The sequence below is a fragment of the Sander lucioperca genome, chromosome 18, assembly GCF_008315115.2.
Source record: "Sander lucioperca isolate FBNREF2018 chromosome 18, SLUC_FBN_1.2, whole genome shotgun sequence".
Taxonomy (NCBI): domain Eukaryota; kingdom Metazoa; phylum Chordata; class Actinopteri; order Perciformes; family Percidae; genus Sander; species Sander lucioperca.
In genome coordinates this window covers 8225175-8238424 of record NC_050190.1, presented here as the reverse complement: position 1 = coordinate 8238424, position 13250 = coordinate 8225175, and the positions used below count along the sequence as shown (strand labels likewise).

The following is a 13250-nucleotide window of genomic DNA, read 5'->3' as shown; positions in this document are numbered from 1 at the left end:
TCTCCCCGGAGTCCCTTTGCTTCTTCTTCACCCAGAACATCGCCTTGGAATTGGGTGGCACCTACACCGGGGTCCTGGGTGCAGCTGACGCTATGGACTTACTACACCCTGCTACGCTCTGCGTTTTTTTGAATATTTGACCATGTTTTCCCAGTTAAGTAATCTGTGTTTTTGTAATATTGGACAATGATGAAAAGTGCTTGGTTTCTTGTCCAGGATTTTAACAGTTTGTTTGTGAAGTGATTGAAGAGGTTTCAGAGATGTAACACTAGCTTGTGACCAAATGGGTAAACAGTAAGTGATATGTGAGAAGATCATAGAGTGCATGTACATTTTTGCTGCCTGTGTGGACATTTGATGGTGAATGTATCTAAAGTTACTGAGGTTGAATTTGATTTGATTACAGACCCTTTTTACATGTGATGTAAATGACAACTTTGAATCAATTAAAACCCCCAGATATTTGTATTCTGATACGATCAGCAGCCTTTCCCCTAACATTAAAAGGTCCCATGGCATGAAAATTTCACTTTATGAGTTTTTTTAACATTAATATGCGTTCCCCCAGCCTACCTATGGTCCCTCAGTGGCTAGAAATGGCGATAGGTGTAAACCAAGTCCTGGGTTTCCTGCTCTGCCTTTGAGAAAATGAAAGCTCAGATGGGCCAATCTGGAATCTCCTCCTTATGACATAAGGGGAAAGGTTACCTCCCCTTTCTCTGCTTTGCCCGCGCAGAGAATTTGGCCCGCCCATGAGAAAGAGACATCATGGCTTTCAAACGAGCAAAGTGGCAGTTGGTCAAGGCCACACCCCCACTCTCCACCTTGCCCCCCCTCTCTCCTCCTCAATAGCTACAGACACAGAAATGGCACATACTAAGGAAAGCTCATTGTGGGACTGGCTCTAGTGGCTGTAATTCTGCACCAAGACTGAATTTTGGAAAAGAGACTTCAGATACAGTATTAGGGGACCACTAAGGCCTATATAAAAGAGACTTCAGATACAGTATTAGGAGACCACTAAGGTCTATATAAAAGAGACTTCAGATACAGTATTAGGAGACCACTAAGGCCTATATAAAAGCATCCAAAGAGCACCATGTCATGGGACCTTTAAAGCATCCGGCTCAACACTGCAGTTTCTATGGGACTTGGCGAAGAACATTGCTACTGTTTTTGATGTGTTCAAGTGCAGGCAGGATTGTTTCAACCAAGATGTAATATTAACCATGAAGTTAGTGAGCTTCTCAGCCACCTGAGAGCTATCACTACCATGAACATAGACTACGGTGTCATCAGCATACATCTGCACAGAAACATCAGAACAGACGGACGGGAGGTCATTTATATAAAGTGAGAACAACAAAGTTCCTAAAATTGATCCTTGAGGAAGACCGGTGGACAGACTGAGGGCCGCTGATTTAAATGACTGGACTCTGACATGTTGGGAGCGGTCAGTACATACAGGATTTATGTTTGGTTTAAACAGTATGGTCAGCGAACAGTCCTATAGGGACTCCCTGTCACAGGAAGATTACAACAAGATTTTGAAGTTAAAATACGAATATAATCACATTCTCAGTGGAACCATTGGCAAAGTCCTACTTAAAATTAAACAAAAACACTTTGAGTTCGGTGATAAACCAGAGAGGCTGCTGGCCAGACAGTTGAAGGGTGCTCAGGCGGGCCGTGCAATTTATAAAATAAAATCAAAAACAGGAGACTTGCTGGTCAACCCTAGGGAAATAAACACTCGCTTCAAAGATTTTTTTGTTCAGAATTATATACTGCTAAGTCTAGAGCAACTAGTACAGTTCTCACAAATTTGTTTGACTCCCTCTGCCTGCCAACATTAGATGAGTCATCTAGGTTGGAACTTGATTCAGACTTCACGGAAGATGAGTTAGTTGAAGCAGTTAAATCATTTCCCTCTGGCAAAGCAGCTGGCCCAGATGGGTTTGGCTGCGAGTTTTATAAGGCATTTCACAAAACACTCGCCCCACTCTTGCTTAGGATGATCAAAGACTCCACTGAGAACAAAATATTTCCGGGGTTGCTGTATGAAGCGAATATATGCCTTTTGTTAAAAAAAAGGCAAGGAAGACACCGAGCCTGGAGGTTACAGGCCCATTGCTCTCCTCAATTTTGACCAGAAGTCCGTCACAAAGGTGCTAGCCAACAGGTTAGGAAGGCACATCTCTTCAATTATACATCCTGACCAAACAGGGTTTATCCCAGGTAGATTCTCATCTCCCTCGACGCGACCAAGGCATTTGATCAAATAGAGTGGCCTTTTATGTTCGAAGCTCTTAGGAGATTTGGAATTGGGGACTCCTTCATTACTTGGGTCAAGATGTTATACCTCTGCCCAAAATCCTCCAGCCTCACCAATAGTGATACATCTGAGCCTTTTGGGTTGCACCGCAGAGTCAGGCAGGGTGACCCACTGTTCGCCGTTACAGCCCTGCTCTTCGATGTGGCCCTAGAGCCCCTTGCGATGGGGATCAGGAGTCATCCTGGCATCAAGGGCATTAAGATAGGCGAAATGGAAAGTCGGGTGGGTCTTTACGCAGACGATACACTATTATATCTCTCGGACCCAGAGACGTCTGTTCCCACTTTGCTTGACTTCATTAACTCATTTGGCGAACTCTCTGGCTATACAATCAACTGGGGAAAGAGTGAGTTCATGGCCCTATCAAACAGTTTAGACCCACGTTTTCTTGACGCGCTGCCATTTACACTAGTGAAAGATCACTTCACGTGGCCTTTTGATACGATCTGCAGCCTTCACGTATCTAGGGCTAAAATACCCGTGACCCTAAGCAATTATTTAAACTTAACTATGCTGATATGATCTTGAAGCTAAAAAGCAACATAGAGAAATGGACAACTCTGCCACTGTCCATGGTGGTTCCTAGGTTTTTGTACTTATTTCAGAATTGCCAATCTTTTTCACCTCAGCATTTTTTAAGAAACTAGACTCAATTGTCTTTCCTTTTATTTGGGGGTACAAGGTGCATTACATATCTAAAGCACACCTGCAAAAGCCTACAGAGTAGGGGGGGTTTTGGTCTCCCCGTATTCAGGAATTACTATTGGGCAGCTAATGCTAGGGCCTTGATGTACTGGCGGCAGAGTCAGCCCGGTGAGGCTCCTAACAGCTCTCCCCTGTGGTTAAACATTGAAGCCAGAGCGGTACAAGGCTCTTCCCTTTGCACCTTACTTTTTTGTAAGACAGAGTCTCCTTGTAAACTTATTGGTAACAACTTTATTCTGAGAAACTCCCTTAGGATCTTGAATCAATCAGATAAGAAGCGTTTGCAAGCTGCCGAATACTGTACACAATCCTATATGCCATAACCATTCATTCTTACCATCCCAGGCAGATAGGGTGTTTGTAGACTGGAGAGGGGGGGGGACTTTTTGCCCTCGGAGACCTATATGTAGACAAACATTTTGATTCATTTGGTCAGCTGACAACAAAATTTAATTTACCAAATTCTCATCACTTTCGATATCTTCAAATCAGGCACTATGTTAAAGGCGTATTTCCAAACTTTGACACCATGTCAACAAGTTGCCCAATCTATGATCTCATGCTGCTTCCTCCTGACTCCAGGCACCAGACTACAGAAAACATCTTTGTTTGGTACAGATCCTTGCAAAAATCACACTATAATCATTTTAATTTTTTAAGATTTAATATTAGTCAATGAAAATGAGAATAATGATACAAACATGACCATTCCCTTCAATATCGTGAATCATATTGCAATCGCAATATCAGTCAAAATAATCGCAATTAGATATTTTCCTCATATCGTGCAGCCCTAGTCAGGGCAAACTTAACATTCTCACAAAATAAAAAATAAAAAAAGTGCACTGCTTCCTTAATTAAAGCCAAACTTCTGCTCTACTCCTAACTAACAGACATACTCAAATGTGCCGATATGCCTGGATTTCAGGGTTCATTTCAGGTCTCTGTCATATTGTTTCCTGTCATAAGGTGACAGCAGGGGCGCCGTATAGGGGGGAAAAGTTAGGACAATTCCAAGGGCCCATGACTGACAGGGGCCCCAAAAATAGGTAAAAACTAATTTAAAAGTATTAAACCATCATCCTTCAGTATATATATTTCAAATATAATAATAAAATTAATGATCTCTTTGTTTGTACTTGTTTTTGGCAGTAAAAGTTAAATATCCCCATTGACCAAAAAGTAAACATCCATATTGACCGACCAACCCCCTGTATCTGCATGAAATGGTTTGGTCCTGCCTTAGAGCACTCAGTGACGGCGTTTAGTTGCAGTCAGTAGATGCGCCAGAACTACAGTGACCACAATGTTGCCGAGTAACGTTAAAACAAAATCTGGTTTTCAAAAAATGAAAGAGAGAAAAGAGAGAGAGGAAAGACAAAGGAAAGAGTGTCAAACTGTAACCCAGTTTTTCACCAAGAAACGTGGGTAGGTGGGTCTGTGAGTGGTATTAACCTGTTGTCCATAGTGAAGTAAGCTAGCTAGCTAGCTACAGACTAGTGTTAGCTAACATTTAATCACCATTTAATCAGTGCAGGGAAACGTTTAGCAAGATATTCATATTAAATCATTGTCCCTGCCCCTTTTAGCAGACTTAACAACAGATGAGTCAGCAGCACCCCAGTCTCCCCCTAACTGTGGCCCTCCCTGTCCCAGTGAAGAAGGTGAGCAACATTGTGTTCAATGACATGCCTGTTATTTGAGAGAAAAGTTGGGGTTTCCAGGAGTCCTTTGTTCTTATTCATACCTTTTAATTTGATGTTACTGGTACGGTTAGTTTGTTATGACCATATTCCAAACCTCAAAATCTTTTGATTTAGTGATCACTTCATCTGTTTTGTAGCACTATAATAACCCTGGTGTGGAAATTCCATTTTACATGTCTACTTTATTTTCTTGTTGGCATAAGTTAAAAAATCTGCTGTTTTCATTGTTTTGAGAGGATGATGTTAATTTATTTTGATGGAAAAGTTAATATATATTTAAGTTTGTTCGTTTTTCTTTTTTTTTTAAATCTTTCATTAATAATTATAATAATAATAATTTTGTTAAGAGAATTTTCCATTTTGTCAAATTTTACAATAAAAATACATTGAGACTGTAAAAGATGGCCTTCAGCACATTTTTTATGGTTGCTTTTATTTATGCATCAAATAGTGAACTGCATACTAGGCTTGCATGCATGTACAAATCACCAGCAGTAAATATTGTGCTAGTACTAGTATTGGACTACAAGAAGCAAGACAGTTGCAAGCCTTTAATTAGAGTTATGTAAAGCTTTTGATGGGACAGTTAGGTCCTAGAGATGTGGTGACAACAGCTGCGCAGAGGGGACCCAATTTCATTTTTCATGGGGCCCAAAATTGCTGGCAGCGCCCCTGGGTGGCAGTACAGTATGTCAGTGTGGTGTGTAGTGTCAGTTCAAGAGGAAGACAATGCATTATCACACCACCCAGACTAAAAAAGTTGGATTTCCTGATGGGAGGGTTTACCCAGCAATAATCAGTAGAACTACAGTGATGAAAACACAGTACGCATAACAAGGTTCTAAAATTCAGTCTTTAAACACAACAAGATGATTGTAGTCTTCTGCATAGCCCTCAATGTCATACTGGTTTCAGGTAAGTTCATGTAAGTTTTCAAAACAATTTGTACAGGTTTATTATCTAAAACTCTTGTTCTTTTACTTACATGAGGACTCAGACTTATATACAAATGTGTGTTTTCTGTTGGTGCTTTTTCCACAGGTTCCTCTCTCAGTGACAAAGTCCACCAGACTCCAGCTCATGTGTTCAACGAACCCAAAGAAACAGCCAAAATCCACTGTTCACACAGTATTGACAGCTACAACCGAATCCTCTGGTACAAGCAATCGAACAGACAACTGCAGTTCCTGGGATACATGTTTACAACCAGTGGAAACCCAGAGGCTGGACTGGGTGTGAAGATAGAAGGGAGTGCAGATAAAGACCAAAACTGCACATTAACAACTGAAAAACTCAGCCTGAACAGCAGTGCAGTGTACTTCTGTGCTGCTAGTTACACAGTGCTGCATATCACTGCTCCTCAGTACAAAAACCTCCTCATCTCGCTCATTTTTTTATCTCTGCATTAAAGCTCACAGTGCCTCCGTGCACCTGGAATAAGCCAGTCTAACCAATGTTGGTCTCTCTTCTGATTAAGATCCGAAATTAGAATGGGAGGTCTTTCTGTAGAGCAGTGCCTTTAACCTCCCACCTCCCATTATAAAAAGCAGCCTCAGACATTCATCAGGTCTGCTGTGGCGGCATCTCATGTTAACAGGATCACTATTATGACTCAAGTTCTCATTACATTTGTAGTCTCGTCTCTGTGGCTTCAAGGTACAAGGCTAAAAATGAATATTTTTGTAAAGTGAAAGAGATAGCTTTATTGTTATCCAGTGTATTTACTAACACAAAAACAGGCTGATGTAGATCTATACATGCAGTCTCAAATTCTGACTATAAATCAGGGCTAACAAAGATTCAGTAATAGTAGACTTAAAATTATTTGAATTTTTTTGTCTACATGAGAATCCAGCATAGGAAAATATTGACCTAATAGTTAAAATATTAGGATTTTACACCCTGTACATTAATAATAACTTTTCAAAATTAACTAAAAGGAAAACTACTTATATTTAATGTTGTATTTTCTCCACACAGGTCAGTGCCAGGATGTGACCCAACACCCTGAAATCAGTTGGCGTTATGTTTCCCAATCTGCAGAGATGAACTGCAGCCACAACAAAGATATTTCTCATACCCAGATGTACTGGTTCAGACAGCGGCCAGGGGAGACCATGACCCTCGTTGTCTACACAGTTGTTGGTGGACAGCCAGACTACGGGGGGGTTCCTCAAACCAAATATTCAGCCATCAAAGAAAACACTGAGAGCGGAGCTCTTACTGTGAAAGACTTGCAGCTTGAGGACAGCGCTGTGTACTTCTGTGCCGTCAGTAAACACAGTGATGTGACAAGTATGAGCAGCTGAACAATAACTGGTTGCCAACACATTTGGTGAGTGGATTAGGAACCAAATGTTTGCTTTTATATCGTTCCAGCAGGCGGCGCTGGAGTTCCAGAAATACTCTTCACTTCAACTCATGAAGCACTAGGAAATATGATGTAGCTGGTTACAGAGGAGGGCATTAATAAAAGAGTCTAGTGAACTGTTGTTTGAGTCAAGCACTTAGAGCCACTCAGTGTTTTGTGTTCATTCAGGCAGACAGGAGGACAACATGCCAACATTATTCCTTTTCTCTTGGCTTATTGGTAATCATTTTTTTAATTCAGGAATACCACTTGATCTGAAGTTTCTATGTGGTTCATTCATTTTCTTTCTAGGTGTTTGTCTGGGTGTTGAAGTCTACCAAACTCCTCCAGAACTTCTCAGAAGACCTGGAGACAAAGTCGAGCTGGTCTGCAGCCATGAAAGGACCGACTACACAGTCATGCAGTGGTACCAGAAATCCGCTGGAGACAGAGCTCTGAAACGCATTGGACATGTGTATTACAGCAACATAGAGCATGAGAAGTCTTTCGAAGAGCATTTTAACATCACTGGAGATATGAGTGGAGACAGAGCAAAGAACGGCTCTCTGGTTATATACAACCTGAAGGCCCCTGAGCACAGTGCGGTGTACTACTGTGCAGCTAGCTATGCACACTGACTGAACATCCCCTCTCCCTTAGACAAAATCTCTCAACCAACTTTTATCAACCTGTATGGTTTTGAATAAGAACCCCTCCCAGCCAGCTGCTCTTGATTCGCTGCCATCGTCTGTCAGACGTTATACAGTGATGCCGTTTCATCTTCACTTCCTTTTCCGTTTCAGTAGACGCCTCATTTGGATCTCCATCACTCACAGGACCCAGGTTGATATTATTGTCAGCGACTTACACCTCTAAAACTCTATGATACATACTTCGGAAAAGTAATCTAAAAAGGTGTTTGAGTAACGTATTCATTTTGAGCAAGTCAAAATGATCCGTTTTCTTTTTTTCTGTTGCCTAGCAGGTAATGACTTAAATACAATTAGATCCTACTGTATGAACGTGGAAATGACTTCATTTTAAATGTATAATCTATCACAATAAATACGTTCTTTATTTTCTCTGCCTAGGTGTCTGTCTGAGTCTTGATGTCCGTCAGTCTCCCTCTGATCTCATCACCAAATCTGGAGACAAAGTGCAGATATTCTGCAGCCATGATAAAACTGACTACAGGGTGATGCTCTGGTACCAGCGCTCACCTGGAGACACGGCTATGAAACTCATTGGATATTTGAATTTTAAAGATGTCACAAAGGAAGAGCCATATAAAGAGCATTTTAATATCTCTGGAGATTTGGGGGTTAATACAGTAAAAAACGCCTCTCTAATCATCCAAGTGGTTGGACCTGAGCAGGGTGCAGTGTACTACTGTGCAGCTAGCAAAGCACGCTGACAAATATCCCCTCTGAACCTAACAAAAACTCCACACAATTCTTTATCATCAGTGGTTTTGAATAAGACAAGCTCCCAGACACCTGCTACTGTGGTTGTATTTTGGTTTGATGCAATCAGACTGACATTAACTAATGTGACACTGTTTATATCTTATCTCTTCAGTCTAATTCAACAAGGCACGTTATTTAAGCACAATTGATATATTCCACTAGTAGAACACAAACACTCTACTTTATTTATATGAAAATACATCAAGGTGCATGCGGGCATAAAATACTGTATTTCATAATCCTATAGGGGCTGTGCTTTCTAAATAACTGGAGGATGATGGGGGATTGTTGTCAATTGGTGGCAAAGCCCCTGGGATTGATGAGATCCGTCCAGAAATGCTCAAGGCTCTGGGTGTGGAGCCCGACACGACCTCGGGTCGGGCTCGGGCCGTTATTTCCGCCACTATCCTCGGCCCAGGCCGGACCCTTGATCAAGCATTTTTTTTATTTATTTTTTATTCATTACCTATTTAGCCTATTTGGGTGGGGAGAAAGCTATGCCATAATCAGAAATATTATAAATATGTATATATAAGCTATATAAAAGTAACAAATGTGTACAAAATTTAGGCTGCAGTTACAAAATGCATCACTTCATGCGCGGAGTCTCCTCCTCTCGCACGCATCACACCAGGCCTGCTGTGCTGTATTGTGTATCTTAAGTGCAACATGGAGCTTGAAGATGTAAAGAAAAAAAGAAAAACAGGAGAATTAACTTTGAGCAAGAGTGGAGGAAAGTCGGAGGTATGGAAGCAGTTTAAACAAGTCGTGGGCAGTGACAACAATATGTTGTTCATCACTGTTTCTTTTTTTTTACGTTTCTTCATTCGGATCCATTTGCGATCCGTTCCATTCAGAATAAACAAACAGCGCAGTTTACAAGCTTCGTCCTTGTTGCATTATTCTAAACAGATTTCTGTAGTTCAAACAACTCTGAATTGTAGTTGAGAACGTCAGTTATAACGGCCCACGTATTAAAAAAGTGTCGGGTTTAAAATCGGGCTCGGGCTCATAATTACAGTTAATGTGTCGGGCCGGGCCGGGCTCGGACACAACGTGCTCGGGCTCGGGCAGGTTCGGGCTTGATTTTTTGGGCCGATCTAAGCTCTAGTAAACAGTAAGTGATATGTGAGAAGATCATAGAGTGCATGTACATTTTTATTATTAAAAAAAAGGAAACCTGTCTTTTGGATATATACACAAAAGACAGGTTTCCAAGACCCTTAAAAAAAAAAAAGTACATTTTTGGTGGCCCAAATGTTAATATTTTTCACCCCCTTCCCCTTCTTGCCTCTGGCTCTTTGCACTGGATATGCAAAAGAGCTGTTCACTAACCAGAGGGTAAATGTGACTGTACAAAGCTTACAGCAGGGCTATTCAGCTACACTGTTCTGGGGGACACATTTTCAGAAGCCTAATACACAGTGAGGAGAAAGAATAAAGAATGCAGACATCACCGGCATGATGACGTCATTCACGTGCATATTAAGTGGCCATGCTGGGGGGAGGAGCCGGTTTGTCTCCGGCAGCAGCTAAGTTTCCAAAGATAAGTAGCAAACTAATAAACAGTCAGACTACAAACCGACAGCTTTCGTTTTAGCTTGTTGGTAAAACATGGCTATTTGCAGAGTAGCATGCTGTAGGCTAGTTGTGTAAAACAGCGCGGTGGATGAGAGCAGCAGACGTTTATTACCTTGTGTCGGGAATGGATGAGTACACTGAATGTTTTCTACAGAGATGATGTTAGCAGCATGTCTGCAGCTTAAAATGATCCCAAACTTTCTCTGTCTCTTCTCTTAGACCCTCGCTATTTTCGTCTTCCTTCATTTGTAATCTGGGCCGTCAGTCTTGTGTCCGGAAGCAGAAGCGTCAACCTGTTGTGCACTAGTAATAATCCTCTGTGCGGAAACACAGTGAGCAGTACAACCTTAATTAAATTGATTTAACAAAGCTTCAAGGCAAAGAATTTTGCTTCGAGGATTTTTTGTAATCGAATTATTCGAGTTTTTCGAGGAATCGTTTCGGCCCTAATCACTACCATGAACATAGACTACGATGTCATCGGCATACATCTGCACAGAAACATCAGAACAGACGAACGGGTAGAGGTCGACCGATTAATCGGCCGATTTTTGGCTTTTTTTAACATAATCGGCATCGGCCAATATCCCAGTATATCAAGCCGATTAATAGGCAGGCGCATCTGCGGGCAGCCTAGTGTTAAAAACATGAATAGGCAACATTTTTTACAGCGTACCTGTCGGTACACGATCCGTTCTGCCTGCACGATCCGTTCTGCACATGCGCAAGATAATACTGTTTTACCGAGGATACGACCTGCACAATCTGTTCCACGCTAGCCTATGGCTAGCCTCCACCGGGAAGCTAACGTTAGTTTAACTAACAGCTAATTCGGCTAACCGCTAGCTGACAGCTAGATTCAGTCTAATAAAATAACGTTAACTCAAACGTAATGGGAAAAGCAGGCTACAGCTAAATTAAGACTTCACAGTAATAACAATAAAGACAAGTATTGAGTGATTGTATTTTAAATGAGCACAAGTAAAGTAGAACTGACGTAACAGCTGTTTTATATGTTAGGTGTTTGTTATATATGTCAACGTTTATTTTCAAGTTTTATTTTGAGGGTCTTTTAAAGTTATTACATGCTGTCTCAGCTAGCAGTTAGCCAAATTAGTTGTTAGCTAAACTAACGTTAGCTTGCCTGTGGAGGCTAACGGCAGACCGCTACAATCAGCTAGCGGTTAGCCGAATTAGCTGTTAGCTAAACTAACGTTAGCTTGGCTGTCGCCCGGAAGCGTGGAACAGATTGTGCAGTGTCGTAAATCCTCGTACAACCGCGCATGCGCGAACATTTTGCGCATGTGCAGAACGGATCGTGTACCGACAGTACCCAGACCAGCTGCCTCCAGCCCCTCCCCTTGTGAAGTCTTGCCGTGTGTCTCGCGCAGCCACTTCAGGCTCAGACATTACCGTTAGCAGTAGCATGTTGCTGGTGTTCTTGCCTTGGGATTAACTGTACTAATAAAACCGTACAAAACACCGCGGCCACACCGCTGTGGAAGCTCCCCGAATGTCATTTATCACAGTCTGGTTGTTACCCCTGTCCGTGGCAGTCTCATCCACTCCTATAACGGAGCTAACCGCTAACTGAGCTAACCGCTAACGGAGCTAATCGTTGCCAGAGTGATAGAGAAAGACAGAGTGGCGACACTCCCATTGGACTCCGTTGTACGCTTTTTGCCGCCTACTTCCGGGGTATGCAGTCTCGCATAGTTCCAAACAATCCATTCACGGTGTCGGGACATCATTCATTTTCATTGCTGGCCGTGGAGTAACTTCTGAGGTAAGTTGATTAAATAGCTACCTCTTTTGAATTGTCAACTGTCTATATTTTATCAGAGGCCCTTTAGGATGCATATACTGATATTTATTTGTATGTGTCCACAGCATAATTATATATATTTTTATCTTGGTAGCCGACCGATTGCCTGCTAGTTTGTTAGCTCGTTTGTTAGCTTGACTTCGCCAGCTGTGAAGGTATCGCTACACCAACAATTACGAAGTCCAGTAGTGAATCTCTGACGACTTTTATTTAGTTAGTTATTGATGTTGGATTACTAGGATCATTAAGATTGATTAAGGACGGATTTTATTTAGGTTTTATCTGCTGAACCTGACGGTGTTAGCTAGTCAGCTGAGTACTGTGTGTCTAGAAATAAGGTTGCGTTTGTTTAATTATACCCTTGAAAGGGCTGTTGGATTACATGTATGAATACAAATTATTCCACACAAAAAATATCATTAAGTGACATGACAATGACATAAGTTTAAATATGAAAAAGTATTAAGGCAAATTTCACAGTTGTGTTTTTTTTTTTGTTTTTTACTGTTGATTTATTTAACGTGTTCTACTGTTTAAGTTCAATAATTGCAACATCTTTCCAGAAGTCAGCGAGTAATCGTGTTAAATTATCGTGATTTCAATATTGACCGAAATAATTATGATCATATTTCTTTCCATATTCGAGCAGCCCTAGCTGGTGCTGGCGACGGCTGCTGAAATATGAGGCGACTGGAGGCTGCAGACGGTGTGCCGGGGATGGAGAGGCCAAAGACATCCATGGCTACCAGTAAGGTGTTTGGCAGTGGACTAGATGTTATGACCTTAGTTGAGGAAGTAACCAGTGGTGCCAGCGGTAAATCTTATTTGTATTGTTTTTTTTTTTAATTGTCTCCTTTCTCCACTGTATTCCTTTTTTCTGTACTTGTTCTTGTTGTGTCACTCGTTATTTAATAAAAAAAATACATTTCATTTATTCATCCAAGTGTAATGAGTTGTTATTCTTTAATATATGTGATACTTTGTGTATGGCTTAGCCTTAAAATGATCATGGTTGTGTGGTCAACTCCTGCCTCATCAGAAGAAGTGGGCTGGACACTAAATGCTGAATGGACTGTTGCTACTCTGCTTTCTCAATCGCTCTGACCACAGGTAAGTGAATCGGAATTACAAGCAAAATCAAGGAAAATACAATAGTCTAGATGTGCAAAAAAGAACATCTTGAATCATCTTTGATTTAAAAAAGATGTAGTAAGGTTAAGGTTAACCGTTGTGTTGTCCTTCGGGTCCCCGGGACTTAGTTTACTTTTGACGTTTTTGCATT

At 41.3% G+C, this 13250-nt stretch overlaps 3 gene segments (V, D, J or C); all 3 read left to right on the top strand.

Annotated features, from left to right (window-relative positions):
- Positions 1–13250, top strand: part of LOC116057309 — a 79185-nt gene that overhangs the window by 14243 nt on the left and 51692 nt on the right.
- Positions 6199–7154, top strand: LOC116057314. The segment is given in 2 exon segments: positions 6199–6402; positions 6727–7154. Coding segments are annotated over 2 exon segments (378 nt in total).
- On the top strand, positions 7193–8042 carry LOC116057317. The segment is given in 2 exon segments: positions 7193–7336; positions 7409–8042. Coding segments are annotated over 2 exon segments (360 nt in total).